General features: G+C 42.4%; 1 protein-coding gene across 5 annotated transcripts in view; it reads right to left on the bottom strand.

Annotated features, from left to right (window-relative positions):
• Positions 1–21,031, bottom strand: part of LOC126251651 (tripartite motif-containing protein 2-like) — a 419,447-nt gene that overhangs the window by 40,445 nt on the left and 357,971 nt on the right. For all 5 annotated transcript variants that reach the window (XM_049952206.1, XM_049952205.1, XM_049952207.1 and 2 more), the window contains exons 3-5: positions 7,625–7,884; positions 7,251–7,418; positions 367–582 (exon numbers count right to left, since the gene is read on the bottom strand). In XM_049952206.1, coding sequence (XP_049808163.1) covers positions 367–582; positions 7,251–7,418; positions 7,625–7,884 — 644 coding nt within the window. The remainder of the gene's footprint in view (positions 1–366; positions 583–7,250; positions 7,419–7,624; positions 7,885–21,031) is intronic.

Here is a 21,031-nt window from a genome sequence, read left to right as displayed (position 1 = left end):
AGATGTGTCATCCGGTCATGAAAGCCTTCATACTATGATCTGTAGTTTGTTTTTTATTTTATTTTTTTGTTGCAATTATTTTGGGGATCAGGCAGCATCATAATAAAACTAGAGCTATTAAGAAACTTAATTGCTCTAGTTTTGTAGTGAAGCAACCTAAAACCCAAAATTATTTTATTCAAAATAACATTGGCCATGGAAGATAATGAACTTTTATCAGTAGCCTGCCTTTGCACTCAGACAGAAATCCTGTGATGAATTTAAGGGGATAAAGGTAAAGCACAGTATTAGACAAAGAATGATACGTCACCAATTTAATAATCCATTTAGTGCACTATATTAGAAGCAATAACGTGAAACACTGACTTTGTTCTTTTCACCGTCAATGAGAGCGAGTTGCTCCTCGAGTACACGTCGCTTCTCTTCACAGGCATCTCTAACTGCAGTAACCATTTCCTGCCTTCGAGATTCCAGTTGTGCAGCCACATCAGCAAATGTTCTGTTCACCTGATCGAGGCACTGCTCTGCTGCCAAATCCAACCTCTGAAGTTCTTGCCTTACAGCATCTTGAGCCTGCGACAGCTGCAACAAACGAAACAATTTAACATCTTTTATCTGGAGATGATACTTAACATGACCAAAGAACATGTTAACTTCTCAAACAATTTATGTAAATGTACTAATTACTTTTCTAACCATGCTTTATTCAATATATAATACTTTAGCAATATAACTCCAACTTAATTCATATCTGTAGGTATATAAGCATTACAATTAAAAGCATTTTATTGTTATTTTTTATTCCATAATATCACTAATGTATTTCTCATGAAATTTTGAAAAGTATCATTGCCATTTTGATCATCAATCTTAAGATTGGTTTTCTGCAGTTCTTAATTACCATCACTTGCCCATTATTATTCCATTCAACATAACTGCTGCAGCCTACACAATAAACAATCTGTTATTAATTCAGTGTGGGATATGTTGAACAGCCAAGATTGCTAATGCTAATGCTAATACCAATGCCGCTTGGAATGTTGGTGTGTCAGAAATGTTCGAAACTCATATTTGGCTGTTGAAGAGGAGGAGAAGGCTGCATAAAGTTGCTTTGCACAAATGCCTGTCACACTGCCTCACTCCAAGACACACCCAAGAGATTTAGAATGTTGATAGTGATCTGTCCATTGGACAGGATCATTATGTCTACATCCACGTTACATTTATACTCTTCAGACCACCAAAAGGTGCTTGGCAGAAGGTATGTCCCATTGTACCAGTTATTAGGATTTCTTCTTGTTTTATTTGTGTATGGAGCATGGAAAGAGTAACTGTTTGAATGCCTCACAATACCTATGTGAGCGATATATAGGGGGTTGTAGTATATTCCTAGAGTAATCATTTAAAGCTGGTTCTTGAAATTTTGTTAATAGATTTTCTCAGGATATTTTTAAGTCTATCTTCAAGAGTCTTCCAGTTGAGTTCCTTCAATACCTGTGTGATACTCTCCAATGGAGCAAACAAACCTATCACCATTCATGCTGCCCTTCTCTGTATATTGTCAATATCCCCTGTTAGTCCTATCAGGTATGGGTCCCACACACTCGAACAATATTGTAGAACCGGCTGTATGAGTGATTTGTAAGCAATATCTTTTGTAGACTGATTGCACTTCCACGGTATTCTACCTATAAACCAAAGTCTACCACCTGCTTTACCCAAACTGAAACTGTGATCATTCTATTTCACACCCCTACAAAGTGTTACACCTAGGTATTTGTATGAGTTGGCCAATACCAGTAGTGACTAATTGATATTATAATCATAGGAACTATGGTTTTTTTCATTTTGTGAAGTGCAAAATTTTACACTTCTGAACATCAAGCAAGTTTCCAATCTGTGCACCATTTTGAAATCTTAGTAAGATCTGACTGAATATTTATGCAGCTTCTTTCAGATAGTACTTCATTATAGATAACTGGATCATCTACAAAAAGCCTGATTTTACTTTTAATATTGCATGCTAGGTCATTAATATACAACATGAACAGCAAGGGTCCCAGCACATTTCCCTGGGGCACACCGGAAGTTACTTCTACATCTAACGATGACTCTCCAACCAAGATGACATGCTGTGTCTTCCCTAGCACAGTTCTCAATCCAGTCACAAATTTCACTTAATACACCATATGATCATACTTTTGACAATAAGTGTAAGTGTGGTACTGAGTCAAATGCTTTTTGGAAATCAAGAAATACAACATCTAGCTCATTGGCTTGATCCACTATGTTTTTTGAGAAAAGGTCAAGTTGTGTTTCATATGATTGTTGTTTTCGGAATCCATGCTGGTTTACACTGTGGAGGTCATTCTGTTCAAGATACATCATTATGTTTGAGCTCACTACCTTCTTGTAGACAGTTTAATCTGTGCCTTTTTCCAAGAACTGGGCATGTTTTTTTGTTCAATGGATCTACGATAGATTATAATTAGAAGAGGGGCTAACTCACCTGCAATTTCAGTATAGAATCTGACAGATTACATCGGGCCCTCGAGCTTTGTTCAATTTTAAGGATTTCAGCTGTTTCTCAATACCACTAACATTAATATGCTTCACAGTCCTCTTCGTACTATTTGAGAGTAGTAGACTATGTGCCTGTATCGGATTTCACCCTCTCCTTTCCCTTTCAGCCTTAACAATACAACAAATGTCTCAATTCCATTTGTTTTCCTAACAATCACAATCCCCAGAAACTGCAAGAACCAAGTTGAATGCGGCAACCAAGTGCGATAAAGACTGACAGGCACCAACTAAGTCAGTACGCTGTCGCATGGTGAGTTCCTTTGAAAAGTGCTTGAAGCTACCAGATGTCTTGGAGAAAGTTTAAATTAATTTTGTGTGTGTGTTACGACAGAGCTTATCCTCCTTGGTACACAGAACACGCTTGCAGAAGCAACGAAAAACGCACGCCAAACTTAAACGGACGCAAATATCTAAGATTCGCGATCTTTTACAGAAGCTCGAAATTTAGCGTGGACTTCAATGCGAGATGCTTATAATAGTTTCCACAACGAAACTCTGTCTCGAAACCTGGCAGAAAATCCCAAGAGATTCTGGTCGTATTTGAAGTATGCTAGCAGCAAGATATATCAATGCCTTCTCTGCGCGATAACAATGGAGATACTATGGAAGACAGTGCTGCCAAAGCAGAGTAATTCAACACAGTTTCCGAAATTCATTCACCAAAGCCGACGAAGTAAATATTCCAGAATTCGAATCAAGAACAGATGCCAACATGAGTAACGTACAAGGGGATATCCTCGGAGTACTGAAGCAACTTAAATCACTTATTAAAAGCAAGTCTTCCGGTCCAGGCTGTATACCAGTTAGGTTCCTTTCAGAGTATGCTGGTAAAAGAGCTACATACTTAATAATCATATATATCCCTTCGCTAGACGAAAGATCTGTGCCCAAAGAGTGGAAACTTGCACAGGCCAAACCTATAGTCAAGAAAGATAGTAGGCTGGGCTCTGAGCACTATGCGACTTAACTTCTGAGGTCATCAGTCGCCTAGAACTTAGAACTAATTACATCTAACTAACCTAAGGACATCACACACATCCATGCCCGAGGCAGGATTCGAACCTGCGACCTTAGCGGTCGCTCGGTTCCAGACTGTAGCGCATAGAACAGCACGGCCACCGCGGCCGGCGAAAGGTAGTAGGAGTAATCCACTAAATTACAAGCCCATATCAATAACGTCGATATGCAGCAAGATTTTGGAACATGTATTATGTTCGAACATTATAACTTACCTCGAAGAAACGGTCTAGTGACACACAGTCAACACGGATTTAGACAACATCGGTCTTGTTAGACACAACTAGCTCTTTACTCACACGAAGTGTTAAGTGCTATTGACAAGGGAAGTCAAATTCATTCCGTACATCTAGATTTCCAGAAGGCTTTTGACATTGTGCCACACAAGCAGATTCTACCGAAATTGCGTTCTTATGGAATACTCTCAGTTATGTGACTGGATTCGTGATTTCGTGTCAGAGGTAGTAATTAACGGAAAGTAGTAATCGACGGAAAGTCATTGAGTAAAACAGAAGTGATTTCTGGCGTTCCCCAAGGAAGTGTTATAGGCCCTTTGTTGTTCTTTATCTATATAAACGATTTTGGAGACAATCTGAGCAGCCGTCTTAGGTTGTTCGCAGATGAAGCTGTCGTTTATCGACTAGTAAAGCCATCAGATGATAAAAACAAATTGCAAAACGATTTAGAAACGATATCTGTATGGTGCGAAAATTGACAATTAACCCTAAATAACGAAGAGTGCTAGAAGTTATTCATTAAACTTCAGTCACACGATTAATCAGTCAAATCTAAAGGCCGTAAATTCAATTAAACAATTAGGAATTACAATTACGAACAACTTAAATTGGAAGGAGCGCATACAAAATGTTGTGGGGTAGGCTAACCAAAGTTTGCGTTTTACTGGTAGGACATCTAGAAAATGTAACAGATCTACTAAAGGGACTGCCTACACCACGCTTGTCCGTCCTCTTTTAGAATACTGCTGCGCAATGTGGGATCCTTACCAGGTAGGACTGACGGAGTACACCGAGAAAGTCCGAAGAGGGGCAGCACGTTTTGTGTTATCGCGAAATCGGGGAGAGGGTGTTACTGAAATTATACAGGATTTGGGGTGCACATAAAAAAAAGGTGATTTTCGTTGCGGCGGAATCTTACCGAAATTTCACTCATCAACTTTCTCTTCCGAATGCGAAGATATTGTTGACGCTGACAAACATAGGGAGTAACGATCACCATAATAAAGTACGGGAAATCAAGGCTCGCACGGAAAGATATGATGTTCGTTTTTTCCGCGCGCTGTACAATATTGGAATAATAGAGAATTATTGTGAAGTTGGTTCTATGAACCCTTTGCCAGGTACTTAAATGTGATTTGCAGAGTATCCATGTATACGTAGATGTACATGTTAGCCCCTCACTTCCATATTCTGTGATGAGGCGTGGATGTCTAACACATTGTTGCCTACTCATCGTTTCACCATCCTTACACCACTTTCCGCAGGTGCTCACAACAGTAGAACACGAGCATCCTACAAGCTTCACTTTTCCGAGATGCTCATTCCAAGGTGCAGGAGCATAACAATCTCCACTTTGTCAGTGGATTTCCCCCTTTGCAGCTCATATCATCATATGAGTGATTCTCTATTCAGCTTATAAATTTCATTGCTGTGTTTTGCGCCAGCAGTGCCACCAAGCAGCGTTCAGTCTCATGTAGAGTGGTCATCATAACATTTTGAATTATTGTATGCACGTGCCTTTGCTGCATTAAATAACAAAAATGACACCCTTGGATTCCATCACCATTATTCACATGTTATTTGTACTCTAGAGTGTAATACTGACGTTCATGTACAACTCTTAAAAGGTTTGTAGATAAATCTTCAGAGAACTTTTTTTTAGGATCATTTTGACAATTTATTAGCCAATAACAGACTGAGATATCGATTACAAAATTTTCCAGTAGTGTCATTATAACTGAATTTGTTGTATGATGATCTGCTTGTGTAACAGTCATTCATTCTCCTTCAGCCATCTTGGGATTTTCTGACTCTCTTGGTAAACGTTGTAAACTAAGAGTGTCCTCCTCCTCCTGCTCCTCCTTCAAATAATAGGATTGGTGACTTCACATGGCATGACAGACATTTATTTTCATAATATAAGCCAAAAACTTAAGGATGAAGCACACGTGGCCAAGTAGTGTTTCATGCATGATACTTTCTATTACATAAACAATAATACACATAATGATTTTTTTCGAAATGACAGCATCTTAAATGGATAAAATTTCTATAAATTGATGGAACTTCTACCAACAGTTTACCTATTTACCACTATGACTGAGCTTTCCCTGTTCTAGTATGAGGAGAATCATGGAATGCTATGTCATCAACACAATGTTCACTGAAACATGAGAAATAATCTCTTCGATACTCACAAACATCAGGCACAAGTGCTGTTAAAGCAAAACTTAATCATTTGTGTTTCATTCACAATTCAGACCTTGCTTAACACAATTTTTTTGTTCATTTTGCACTTAACCAAAAACATTTCTGTTTGCTCATGTTAGTATCATGTATAAAGCATTTATTGTTGGAAGTGGTAAGCTGTTTCCTTCCTCTGACCGATAAACTGACTTACCTAGCCAGTTATAAGGAGAACTACAGTTTGATGTGGATTACAAACCATGTTTAAAAATAAATTTTCGCTAACAGTGGCATAGTTCCCCTAATCATCCATATTCTACAACCTTGTTTGATATATGAAACACACACACACACACACACACACTCTCCACCCACTTACCCACCCCTCTACTATTTTCATGTTTATATCACCATGGACTTTATTAACTTTTTTACCCTAGATGGGTACGAACAATAATTTACATATTTTAAATTAGATTCAGCTTTAAGACATTACATTTATTATTTTAATGTGTGTTCTACAACAGGTGTGCAAAAATTCATCTAAACAACAACAAAAAATGGCATTAAATATAGTCTCCACAGCTAATCACCACTCACTAATGCTTGACACATGAATGTTGGGTTATGTTCAACACTGCCAATGCTGTTGTCACTAGAAGGAATTTGATCACATATTATTTAGTAACATTCCTCTTCTGTCATCCTTTTTTGGCTGGATATATTTCATACAACAGAATCATGGTGGTTAGTGCGAATAACTACACAAAGTTGTCTTAAGTATAAAAAATTGTATTTAAATAAAAATAATATTCCTACTACATTCTTGGAACGTTAGCATCTGAGAATATAAGCAATTACAGGAAACACTTGTATATTGAAGTATTATATGAAGCAATACACGACATTTCCAAGAACAACAATGCCTGTGTACTGAAAATCAGCTCATGTAAATATGTGGCAGAAGTATGGTGTGGTGATTCTCCTGTCACTTAGTGAAACTTCAGCCAAAAATAATGTTTGGTTGGTTTAGAGAATGATCAACTCTGAGCAGTAAGCTGTGAAGTGTGTTGTTTGCCCTTTCTAAGGCTGCACATATGTGGTTAGCTACAATGATGCCTGTCCATCAAAGAATTAAGGAGCCAGTGTGTGTGTGTGTGTGTGTGTGTGTGTGTGTGTGTGTGTGTGTGTGTAGTACATAAATAGTATAGAAGTTAGAGAACAAACCTTTGATATGCAGTCATTGGCCTTGTACAGCAGAATTTCAGACATTCGCTTGATGGCTATTGAGAATGGTATGATTGTGTGTTCACAGTTCATTACTGCTGTACTGTGGTTGCCTCCAGTGCACTGAGTGCAAAAGACAGTATCACACGTCTCGCAGAACAACAGTTCCTACAAAGCATTTAACCACCTCTTAATTCCAGGTCACATTTCAACATACAGTGTTACAATATCCATAAGGCTACTTCTATACATTACATGTTACATATTTTCTTCACTGTGTCATATCTTAATGCTACATAATCAACAAAACAAACCCACTGAACTCTTGGGATAAATGAAATAGATTGATACACACAAATGAACCAAACACTTACCTGGTTAATGTGCACCGAGCATTTTGGAATGACTTCCCTTCGTTGTCTGCTCATGAGGTCGAGCAACTGGTTAACGAGGAAAGAAGGTGGCAAAGCGCTCACACCTCCCCGTGGGATGGCAATCAATTCACGACAGATGGGGCAACGAAAGGCACCTGTATCACGCGTCTGTGATGCAGCAATGCGTGAGAGGCAGTGCAGGCATACGGTGTGGGAACATGGCAGCAACTTCGGTGTGTGCTCACCGCCGTCGTACATGCCTGCACAGAGAAACACGTGCACTATATGATTTTTGGAGCGATAATAATATGCTAATGAGGACTAAAGAAAGCAATAATGGGTAATGGTGATGATGGTTATGGCGAAGAACCAAGTATAACTATAGCGTAAAGTAGGGAAACAATACGAAACGTAAGTCTGCATTGTCCGTATTAAGGAAGACTAGGTAGGGTCTAGCGTTCCGTCAGTGATGATACAGCACAAGCTTGGATTAGAATTGGACTGGATAGGAAATTGGGTCATTTCCTTTTCAAAGGAACCATGCTTTCATTTCCTAGATTTCGTGAAATCACTGAACCTTTAATGTAAATTCCTGCTGCTCTTAAATCCCGTGTGTTAATCACAGTGCCACCAAATTTAGTATGGTGATAGAGCTCGTAGTGATGACTGACAATTGCGCTCATATAAACATTGTTTCTGAAGTTTCAATTGCGAACAAGTCAAGTACATACTAACAGTGAATAATAGCTATTAAACTACTACTAAAAGAAATAATAACAGTTATCATTGATGATAATGGCTGCTTAATCTACCTGGGCTTAAGGCTACAAGTGGACATATTACACTGTCGGTGGACAATGAATTATTCTTTGCTTAAATCAAGGCAAACAGATAACTTATTAACATTTCCTATAAAATGGGTATCATATTTACTTTTAATTTCGAAGGATTCTCAATTTACTTCCTTATGTCTGCATGCAATTTTTCAATTACATTTCCATAAGGATGTAAGCCCACATCGCTAAATTACAGAGAAGCTTTCAAGTCTACAAGAAAGTTAATTAGTTTTTATTGCGGTTCTATAAAACCAGCCATGAAAAAGAAATGAGGTAGTCAAGACGCTGAGAATGAAAATTAGTAGAAGTAATATCGGTGAGTTGTGGTTATCCCTACTAAATAATGGAGATTGCAGTATAATAGTCGGCAAAAGTGGTCAGAGATACCAGCCCACTGGCTGGTGATTTACACACTGTGCACGGATACCGAGTTTACAAGTGTTTCACGAGCCATCCGTTACACATGGATCTTGAGATAACTCGTGTTTTCTACAAGCTGTCTGTAGATGCCATCTGCTGTGATATATTGATATACTTTAACGACTTCATCTATTTAGGTGTTTACACCAGTAGTCAATGTCGCAAACTTGACTGCCTTCATGTACCTTTTCTGTATTTAGCATTCTGGTTGTATTTTGATATTACAAATTTGTCTTGAACTTCCCCCTGCTTTTAGAGTTAGCCCTATTCATAAAACGAAAGGAAATGAACAAATTTAAAATACTTTCGGAAATTTTTGACAATGATTATTCGAAGCGGCGGCTTGTGCAAAATTTTACGAATGTGCCTATTGCCTTTTGGCTTACAAAGTAGTAATCGTAATTAAATCGTATTCTATGCGTAAATCTTTAGAGAGCGTCTTACTTTTTCGTTTGGCCCACTCAGGCGAAATATTCTAGGCACTTTTGTTTTGATAATTCGATATTTACAAAGGTTTCAAACCAACAAGACAGCATTTACGAACAATTGCTTAACAATGTGAAGTATAAAATAAAATAGAAAAAAATGTTGGTAGCAGCAAGGATCCAACCTGGGCCAACGAATTGCCAGTTACTGCAGCTAAACTATACACCCACAGAGCAGTCACTACAATTGCTGCTCGAAAGCCTCTCGTGCTCTATGCTCGCACATTACGTTACATGCAGTTTGTGCGGTGAGCAACGTAGCACCCATAGAGTCGGGAGGAACGATGTCACGTCAGAGAAAGCGTAGGCATCGAGAGCAAGCGCAGACGAAAACAGACATCTGTGTCCCTTCTCTGAGTTGATCGAAGCCACGCTGACGACCATTTTAGCTCTCCAGTTGGTTTCAAGATATCGCAGACAGAGCACTACGAAACATGTTTTAGTCCGTTTTATTTGCATAACAGCACACATGAGAAGAAAAATGGCGTAATTTTAACGCGATTTCGGCTCGCATTCGAAAAGAAATTGTGTAATTTTTTGCGATTTCCAGCTCGCGTTCGAAGAGATATGGGATAATTACAGACCGATATTTACAGCGTGCTGCAGCACATTAGCACATGATAACAGGCCACCACTGATTATTCAGACGTTCCTAGTGACAATGAAGATCCAGGTGACAGTGTGCACGAATGCTTCTATGGTTCTGAGGACTATTTCAGTGAGGGTGACATCATTAGATCTGTAAAGAAGCATAAGTGGCAATTTTTTCACGTAATTCTGACAATAACAAAGAGCGTAGCCTTCCTTTTTATACGTCTTCTGATTGTGATTGTGATAGTGTCAGTGTGATTTTTTTCTGTACTCAGGTGACACGAAGACTTACGTGTTGAAAAGATAAGATATGGAATATCATCTACTAACCACGAGGATAGTCTTGCGAAACTAAACTCCAATTGAGTCCCCATTAAAGAGAGCGAGAGAGAGACAGAGAGAGAGAGAGAGAGAGAGAGAGAGAGACATGTGATTCAAAACCTGGGAACCTTTAAATTCACTGTATTAAAATCATATTACTTCTCTCACATTCAGACACTCAAACACTCCGATTCCTAAATCATTACTGTCGTCTAAAATAAACTATCTATCTATCGCTTGAGCAGCTGTCATTACATAGCGTAAACCATGAAATAGTGCGAACGTGTTTCAAACGTCTGCGAGTCGTGTAACTGAGACGGGACGTGGGGACCAGCCCGGTATTCACTCCGGAAAACTGCCTATAAACCACATCCAGGCTGGCTGGTACACCGGCCTTCGTCGTTAATCCGCCGGGCGGATTCGATCCGGGGCCGGCGCACCTACCCGAGTCCAGGAAACAGTGCATTAGTGCTCTCGGCTAACCTGGCGGGTGTTTAAAATAAACTACTATATTATAAAAGGGGTACTGTAACAAACGGAAATATTAAATTGGGGTATAAAAGTGGACTGAAACTTTCCTGGCAGAATTTAACTGAGAACCAACTGGGACTAAAACCTGGCACTCTTTCCTTTCCTGGGAAAGTGCTCTACTGTTTAAGCTATCCAAGAACAATTCACAACTGCCTTCACAGCTTTACTTTCGCCAGCACCTAATCTCAGTCCTTCCAAACTTGAGAAGCTCTCCTCCACTCCTGGAAATGGCTGGTCACTAGATATACAGGACATCTTCTGTGAAGTTTGGAACGTAGGAGATGAGGTACTGGTGGCAGTAAAACTGTAAAGACGTGTTGTGAGTCACGCTTGGGTATCTCAGTCGGTAGAGCGCTTGCCTGTGAAAAGCGAAAGTCCCAGGTTTGAGTCCTGTCCAGCACACAGTTTCAAGGTGTCGGGAACGTATAAAATCAGTGCACTCTCTGCTGCAGAGTGAACATTCGTTTTGTTTACAATGGAGTGATTTCATGTACCAAATAAATGTATCATCAGTGACCTTTAAAAGCATTTCAGTCTTCCACCTAATTACAAAGCTGCAAGGTCAGATGACAAAAAGAACGAGAAAAACTTAACACATTCATTTTATCATCAGATAAAATAGAGGTTACACGCACAACGAAATTTGTTGCTTCACTCATTGCATATACACTACCGTCCATTGAAATTGCTACACCAAGAAGAAATGCAGATGACAAACGGGTATTCATTAGACAAATATATTATACTAGAACTGACATGTCATTACATTTTCAAGCAATTTCGGTGCATATATCCTGAGAAATCAGTACCCAGAACAATCACCTCTGGCCGTAATAACGGTTCAAAATGGCTCTGAGCACTATGGGACTCAACTGCTGTGGTCATAAGTCCCCTAGAACTTAGAACTACTTAAACCTAACTAACCTAAGGACAGCACACAACACCCAGCCATCACGAGGCAGAGAAAATCCCTGACCCCGCCGGGAATCGAACCCGGGAACCCGGGCGTGGGAAGCGAGAACGCTACCGCACGACCACGAGATGCGGGCCGTAATAACGGCCTTGATACGCCGGGGCAATGAGTCAAACAGAGCTCGGATGGCCTGTACAGGTTCAGCTGCCCATGCAGCTTGAACACGATACTACAGTGCATCAAGAGTAGTGTCTGGCGTATTGTGACGAGCCAGTTGCTGGGTCACCATTGACCAGACGTTTTCATTTGGTGAGAGATCTGGAGAATGTGCTGGCCAGGGCAGCAGTCGAACATTTTCTGTATCCAGAAAGGCCCGTACAGGACCTGCAACATGCGGTCGTGCAGTATCCTGCTGAAATGTAGGGTTTCGCAGGGATCGAATGAAGGGTAGAGCCACGGGTCGTAACACATCTGAAATGTAACGTCCACCGTTAAAATTGTGCCGTCAATGCGAACAAGAGGTGACCGAGACGTGTAACCAATGGCACCCCATACCGTCACGCCGGGTGATACGCCAGTATGGCGATGACGAATACACACTTCCAATGTGCGTTCACCGCGATGTCGCCAAACACGGCGGATGCGACCATCATGATGCTGTAAACAGAACCTGGATTCATCCGAAAAAATGACGTTTTGCCATTCGTGCACCCAGGTTAGTCGTTGAGTACACCATTGCAGGTGCTCCTGTCTGTGATGCAGCGTCAAGGGTAACCGGAGCCATGGTCTCCGAGCTGATAGTCAATGCTGCTGCAAACGTCGTCGAATTGTTCGTGCAGACGGTTGTCGTCTTGCAAACATCCCCATATGTTGACTCATTGATCGAGACGTGGCTGCACGATCCGGTACAGCCTTGCGGATAAGATGCCTGTCATCTAGACTGCTAGCGATACGAGGCCGTTGGGATCCAGCACGGCGTTCCGTATTACCTTCCTGAACCCACCGATTCCATATTCTACTAACAGTCATTGGATCTCGACCAACGCGAGAAGCAATGTCGCGATACGATAAACCGCAATCGCGATAGGCTACAATCCGATCTTTATCAAAGTTGTAAACGTGACCGTACGCATTTCTCCTCCTTACACGAGGCATCACAACAACGTTTCACTAGGAAACGCCGGTCAACTGCTGTTTTTGTATGAGAAATCGGTTGGAAACTTTCCTCATTTCAGCACGTTGTAGGTGCCGCCACCGGCGCCAACCTTGCGTGAATGCTCTGAAAAGCCAATCATTTGCATATCACAGCATCTTCTTCCTGTCGGTTAAATTTCGCGTCTGTAGCACGACATCTTCGTGGTGCAGCATTTTTAATGGCCAGTAGCGTAGTAAGTAGTGCAGCTTGAGGGGAGACTCCTTGAGTCATACATCAGAGCCCTAGCCAAAGAAATGCTAAAATTGTTTCTTACATCAGTGGCCACAATAAGGTATGTCATCTGTAGATCACTGGATTCACTAAGGGTGTCTCCAACCTACATAGCACAACTTTTACCGACACACGACCCTCTACCTTGACAGTAAAGTAACAGCATGGAAATGAATAAATTGTGGTGGCGAAACGTCACTTGCAGGTATTCACAACTGCTTCAGTTGCAGATCTGTTTCTGTGGGGAGGACAGCACAACCGACATTGCAGAACAAAGAACCACAGTCCCAGTGTGTAATATCTGTGAAAAAGAGTCAAAGGAAGTTTGGTTCAGAGCCTAGTGTTGAACAGATGTGCTGTATGTCACCCCTCACAGTAAGGTACTGTTAACTTGTAACTGTGTTGGCCAACTTATTAGTACATCTCCCCATATCCTTTGTGGAGATCTATCACACTGAAGACGCCGACATGATTTGAATACGCCGTCTTGTGATGTGTAGTAGATTTATATGCAGATGCAAAGCTGTGAACTGACTTTGACTTTCAGTCCCAGAGGTATCACACACCAGGGCTGTGACTATTTGGTCTGCGATATCGATGATGCTAAAGGTGGAGGTGATGCACACACATTGGTTCTGGTGTGGTGCTGGCACAGGTGCACGTGACCAGCCATCCAAGGCTGGCTGTTGGGCAGTGTGCAGCTGCGTCGTTTCTTCTTGTCTGTGATATGGTGGAGATGGCATTTACTTGATATGTGTCCAAGGACGTCGATGGCGACAGTGGCTGGCCAAATTATGACTGAGGCTGAGCAAGTGCTGTCAATGGACGGTGCTGTGGTGTTTATGTTGCTGTAGGTGGAGGCAGCGGAGTCGGTGGTCGCAGAGTTGACGGTTGGTGGGGCTTGAGTTGGTGCAGTGACGGGGCAGATGTCGTCCGAAGACAGGTGAGATGATAGGGCCATGCAATCAACGTGCGAGGATAGCTGACAGGCCTGTATGAGTAGGTGGATGGGTGGAGTGATGGATGTGCCTGAAGATCACGTCATGGATTGTTAAAGAGGTCGTCACTGATAATTGTAACGCTAACGTCCTCAGGCTGGAAGTTGCAAACGTCAGTAGTGATGACTGCTGCTGCATGGGGTGGTCTCGAGGGTTGCGCGTGGCATGCCATCGTGGTCTAGGGGTAGCGTGTTTGATTAATAACACGCCCTCGTTCCCGGGTTCGAATCTCACTACCTCTTGAATTTTTATTAATAATCGGCATTGGCGGCCGAAGGCTTCTTGCATAATAAGTCATCCTCATTCAGCGAACGGCGTCGTCAAAGAGGGCGGAGTAGCGGATAGAGGTTCGGGGCACTCTCTTGTCCTTGGGGTGGGAAACTACCTCTAAAGGCGGAAGAATCAGCAACGACAAACGGCATGAGGATGCGGAAGTCAATGGAAACCACTACATGAAAGACACATAATGTGTGTCCGCAGGACATGTGGCCTGTAATTAAAAATTGTCATGATGATCTCTCCATTGGCAAAATATTCCGGAATAGTCCCCCACTCGGATCTCCGGGAGGGAGGTGGCCATGAGGAAAAGATTGAACAACCGACGAAAGGATAACGTTCTACGAGTCGGGGCGTGGAATGTCAGAATCTTGAACGTGGTAGGGAAGCTAGCAGATCTGAAAAGGGAAATGCAAAGGCTCAATCTAGATATAGATGGGTCAGGGAAATGAAACGGAAAGAAGACAAGGACGTCTGGTCAGATGAGTGCAGGGCACAATCAACAGCAGCAGAAAATGGTATAAAGGGAGTCGGATTCGTTATGAATAGGAAGGTAGAGGAGAGAGTGTGTTACTGTGAACAGTTCTGTGATAGGGTTGTTCTTATCAGAATCGACAGCGAACCAACACCGACAATGATAGTTCAGGTATACATGCCAATGTCGCAAGCTGAAGATAAAGAGATAGAGAAAGTATATGAGGATATTGGAAGGGTAATAGAGTACATATAGGGAGATGAAAATCTAAAAGTCTTGGGGGACTGGACGGCAGCTGTAGGAGTAGAAGAAAAGGTTACAGGAGAATATGGGCTTGGGACAAGGAATGAGAGAGGAGAAAGACTAACTGAGTTCTGTAATACATTACAGCTAATAACAGCGAATACTTTGTTCAAGAATAACAAGAAGAGATGGTATACATGGAAAAGACCGAGTGATGAGGAAAAATTTCATTTACATTACATCATGGTGAAACAGAGATTCCGAGATCAAATACTGGATTGTAAGGCGTACCCAGGAGCAGATATGGACTCAGACCACAATGTAGTAGTGATGAAGAGTAGGCTGAAGTTTAAGATATTAATAAGGAAGAACCAATACGCAAAGAAATGGGATATTAAGGAATAACGAGGTATGATTGAACTTCTCTGAGGCTATAGATGCAGCAATAAGGAACAGCTCAGTAGGCAGCACAGTTGAAGAGGGTTGGACATTTACAAAAATAGCAATCACAGAAGTTGGAAAGAAAACCACAGGTACAAAAAATGTAACTGCGAAGAAACCCTAAGTAGCAGAAGAAATACTTCAATTGATCGATGAAAAAATTAAGTACAAAAACGTTGAGGGAAGTTCAGGAATACAGAAATACAAGTCGCTGAGGTGTGTTAGATGACGATCAGTTTGTCTTTAGGAAAGGTAAAGGCACCAGAGAGGCAATTCTGAAGTTGCGATCGATAATGTACGTAAGACTAAAGAAAAATCAAGACACTTTAATTGGATTTGTCGACCTGGAAAAAGCGTTCGACAATGTAAAATGGTGCAAGAAGTTCGAAACTCTGAGAAAAATTGGGGTAAATTAGAGGGAGAGATGGGTAACACATAATAAGTACAAGAGCCAAGAGGGAATAATAAGAGTGGACGACGAAGAATGAAATGCTCAGATTAAAAAGGTTGTAAGACAGGGATGGAGTCTTTCGTTCCTGGTGTTCAATCTGTACATCGAAGAAGCAATGATGGAAATAAAAGAAAGGTTGGGGAGTGGGATTAAAACTGAAAGCGAAATGGTATTAATGATACGATTCGCTGTATCCTGAGAGAAAGTGAAGAAGAATTACATGATCTGCTGAATGGAATGAACAGTCTAATGAGTGCAGAGTACGGATTGAGAGTAAATCGAAGAAAGACGAAAGTAATGAGAGGTAGCAGAAATGAGAACAGCGAGAAACTTAACATCAGGATTGATGGTCACGATGTAGATGAAGTTAAAGAATTCTACTACCTATGTAGCAAAATAACAGATGACGGACGGAGCAAGGAGGACGTAAGATGCAGACTAACACTGGCAAAAAGGACATTCCTGTCCGGGAGAAGGCTACTAGTATCAAACATAGGCCTTAATTTGAGGAAGAAATTCCTGAGAATGTACGTTTGGAGCACATCATTGTATGTAGTGAATCGTGGTCTGTGGGATAAACGGACAGAAGAGAATCGAAGCATTTGAGATGTGGTGCTGAAGACGAATGTAGAAAATTAGGTGGACTGATAAGGTAAGGAATGAGGAAGTTCTGCACAGAATCGGAGAGGAAAGGAATATGTGGAAGACACTGACAAGGAGAAGGGACAGGATGACAGGACCTCTATTACGACATCAGGGAATGACTTTCATGGTACTAGAGGGAACTGCAGTGGGAAAAAACTGTAGAAGACAGACATTGGAAAAAATCTAGCAAATAACTGATTACGTTGGTTGCAAGTGCTACTCTGAGATGAAGAGGTTGGCACAGGAGAGGAATAAAAAAAAATAAAAATAAAAAAAAGAGGTGGTGGGGTCATCGTCCGATTTTGTTTAGTGTCACAGAGGTAACAGAAAATATCAAAGAGTGCCGACTCAAATTCGCGTCATCGGTCAGTGACGATTATCTCGGGGCTGCTGAAGCAGGACATACGCATGTCGAAGGCCCAAGAACTGGATTCTGCTGTGATATCTTTGATAGGTACTGCTTCAAGCCAGCGAGACACACAGTCGATGATTGACAATATTTATTCGAAGATTTCAAATTTGGAAAAGGAGCTGACTAGATCCAAATGTGCATATCGGAATTGTACATGTGCTATCTCGAAGCGACCGAGGACTGGTTGTGTACGAGGCACAGTCCAATACAGTCAGCTTTACTGCACAACTGGCACGTATCCCACACCACCACCATCACAGTTGTGGCGCTGACTGCGAAATTTACAAGACACAAACCTCGAACCGGACAACTTTGGACTCTTTTGATAGTCAGACTTCCTCAGCAATTGCAACTTGCCCTGATTCCACACGAAGCAGAACTGCTAAACTGAAAACTTGCTGCAGTGGATAGATTATTTATGATCCTACATCAGCATCATATAAACTTCAGAGACACCATATTATCCCAGCTTGTCAGAGCACTTCAACCCATGATACAGACCAAACCACTCTGAACGGAGCTGAGAACAGGCGACAATAATGTCACTGCCATGATTCGAGGCGTGCCCGCCCGATCTCACACAGTGCCACCTCTGCAGCTCAACATTTTGATGCCCTACCCTGTTGCCACTACTATACAACTGTGCTGGTACCATGCACAATTCAGCGACACCGCATGCAACTGCCAGCTTCTCTGCTACTTCCCAGATGCCAAGTATGGACCAAAGTAAGCCCATTGGCCGGCACGCTGACAAGTTGCCTTCGCACATGCCAAGTTGGACATACATCTTCAATGATGGATAAGCTAGCACACAGCCACCTGTAAGTACAGTCCATAAGACAGGTTCACAAAGTTAAATGACACATCGTTAATTCAACTTTGAGCCTGTGAGGTAACGGGCGAGCCGTGGCGTCCTGAAAATATTCTAAGTTGGGAGATGGCGTGGCCGAGCTGTGGCCTCTTAGCGGGTCGCGGCCCGGCAGCAAGCACGTAGTGCCGAACGTTAGCTTAGCATCCTGCCGCGCAACGGCCGGTCTAGCCGCGTGGCTGGGAATTCCATGGTGACGCTGTGTTGATGAAGGAGACACGCCAGGAGTGCCAAAGATGGCGGAATTTGTGAAACACTTATTGAGCAAGCAGTAAAGGAAACAAAAGAAAAATTTGAAGTAGGGATTAAAATCCATGGAGAAGAAGTAAAAACTTTGAGATTTGCCGATGACATTGTAATTCTGTCCGAGACAGCAAAGAACCTGGAAGTGCGTTGAATGGAATGGACAGTGTCTTGAAAGGATGATATTAAGATGAACATTAACAAAAGCAAAAAGAGGACAATGGAATGTAGTCTAATTAAATCAGGCGATACTGAGCAAATTACATTAGGAAATGAGACACTTAAAGTAGTAGATGAGTTCCGCTATTTAGGGAGCAAAATGACTGATTATGGTCAAAGTAGAGAGGATATAAAATGTAGACTGACAATAGCAAGAAAAGCGTTTCTGAAGAAAAGAAATTTGTTAACATCGAGTATAGATTTAAGTGTCAGGAAGCCTTTCTAAAGGTATTTGTATGTACTGTAGCCATGTATGAACGTGATACATGGACGATAAGTAGTTTAGACAAGAAGAGAATAGAAGCTTTCGAAATGTGGTGCTACAGAACAATGCTGAAGATTATATGGATAGGTCACGTAACTAATGAGGAGATACTGAATAGAAATGGGGAGGAGAGAAATTTGTGGCACAACTTGACAAGAAGAAGGGATCGGTTGGTAGGCAGCATGGAGGGTAAAAATCGCAGAAGGAGACCAAGAGATGAATATACTAAGCACATTCAGAAGGATGTAAGGTGCAGTAGTTACTTGGAGGTAAAGAAGCTTGCACAGGATTGAGTAGCATGGACAGCAACATCAAACAAGTCTCTGGACTGAAGACCACAACAACAACAACAACAACAACAACAACAGGCAGTAACAGCGCACCGATGTGGCGTACATATATGACTTGCGGGGATTTGCAAGCTTGTTAACAGTCTCGCCCCTCCCTCCCCCCTCCGCACCGCAATCACAAACCGTGAACACTGCCTAGCCTACGATATGTCATTGCAGTCTACGGTACCAGTGAACTAGAACTGGTAGTGATTTGTGTTTGTTTTGTTTTGTTTTAGGGCGCAAAAACAACTGGGGTCATACATTTGGAAAGACAGCTAAAAACAGGGACGTGGAGAAAGGGCTTCAAAAGACACCACACAGAAACGGAGGTCCAAAACCACAAAACTAAAAATTAAATGACCTTCTCCATATTGCTTTGACGAACAAAAAGTTAAACGCGGTCGACAGCCCGCGCGTCACTTGCTAAAACGACCGGTAACTCAGGCGGCAAACACAAGAAGGAACGTAAACGGTTAAAAAATGGGCATTCCGTCAGGAAGTGGCGGACAGTTAAAACTTGGGCGCAATATGTACAAAGTGGTTGGGGAGCGCTACTTATCAAATGACGATGGCTACAAAGGCAGTGCCCCATACGCAGCCTAGTTAAAATGACCTCCTCCCGGCGGGAGGGTCGAGAGGAGGTCGTCCAACCCATTGGGGAGGTTTAATAATCCCGAGCTTATTCCCATGAAGGGAGGGCCAATGGCGATGTCACAGGACACCACCTCCTGACAGACGGCAACACAGAGATCACTGGAGAGAACATAGGAACCAGTGGGCTGAGGTACGCGGACTGCAGCCTTGGCAGCAGCGTCAGCAGCTTCGTTTCCTAGGAGACCCACATGACCAGGAACCCACAAAAACATCACAGCAGCTCCCCCTAGAGTAAGAAAGTGACAGTTTTTCTGGATCCATTGCACTAAGGGATGGGCGGTTTACAGCGCACATAGACTTTGAATGGCGCTGAGAGAGTCTGAGCAGAGAACACAATTGAAAAGTGTGTGTCGCCGGATGTATTCCGTGGCCCAATACAGGGCGAAGAGCTCGGCTGTAAAGACTGAGCAGTGTGCTGGAAGCCGATATCGAAAGATGTGGGCGCCAATGACGAAGGCACACCTGACACCACGGTCAGTCCGAGAGCCATCGGTATGTTCGAAGGTACAATCGCAAACTTCCATGCAAAAGTCATGAAACTGAAGGCGATAGAGCGAGGCTGGAGTAGTGTCCTTAGGAAGCGAACGAAGGCCAAGGTTAACACGGGCCGCTTCACGAAGCCAAGGTGGTGAAGGGTTCACAACCATCGGGAAAGTTTAGGGTGAAGTTAAGCCGACTCCATGAGGTAACAGAGAAGACAGACGCGGCACATACTGGCGATCAAAGAAATCATCGAAGAACGAGGCATAGGATGGGCGGCCACGCATAGCAAACGGCTTACATACGTGCTGCGGAGAAAGTCACGGCGGTAGGACAGTGTAGTTAGTAGCTTCAGCATACTGACTCCTAACCGGCCTAGTGTAAAAGGCGCCAGTGGCCAACGGATGCCACGACGGTGGGTAGTGTTGAGACAGCATAAGAGGGATGGATGTGCAGACGCAGAAACAAAGCACCCATAGAACGAGATTTTCACTCTGCATTGGAGTGTGCGTCGATATGAAACTTCCTGGCAGATTAAAACTGTGTGCCGGACCGAGATTCGAGCTCGGGACCTTTGCCTTTCGCGAGCAAGTGCTCTACCAATCACTGACTTATATGCGCATTAAGGTTACCTAGTAGCAGAAATGGTGGAGGAAGTCTGCCCTGGTGTCATCGAATGACAGAGGGACATAAATGGTACAGAGAGAAAAAGTCAGATGAGGATGGAAAAGGCGAACTGCAACAGCTTGAATAAGAGTAAGGGAGATGGGTTGATTATGAACGTCATCCCGTATGAGCAGCTTGACTCCCCCATGGGATGGAATGCCGACCTCAGGGTTCAAATGGTTCTATGCACTATGGGACTTAACATCTGAGGTCATC

This window comes from Schistocerca nitens, chromosome 4 (assembly GCF_023898315.1).
Source record: "Schistocerca nitens isolate TAMUIC-IGC-003100 chromosome 4, iqSchNite1.1, whole genome shotgun sequence".
Classification (NCBI taxonomy): domain Eukaryota; kingdom Metazoa; phylum Arthropoda; class Insecta; order Orthoptera; family Acrididae; genus Schistocerca; species Schistocerca nitens.
This window is presented reverse-complemented; position numbering and strand designations above follow the sequence as displayed.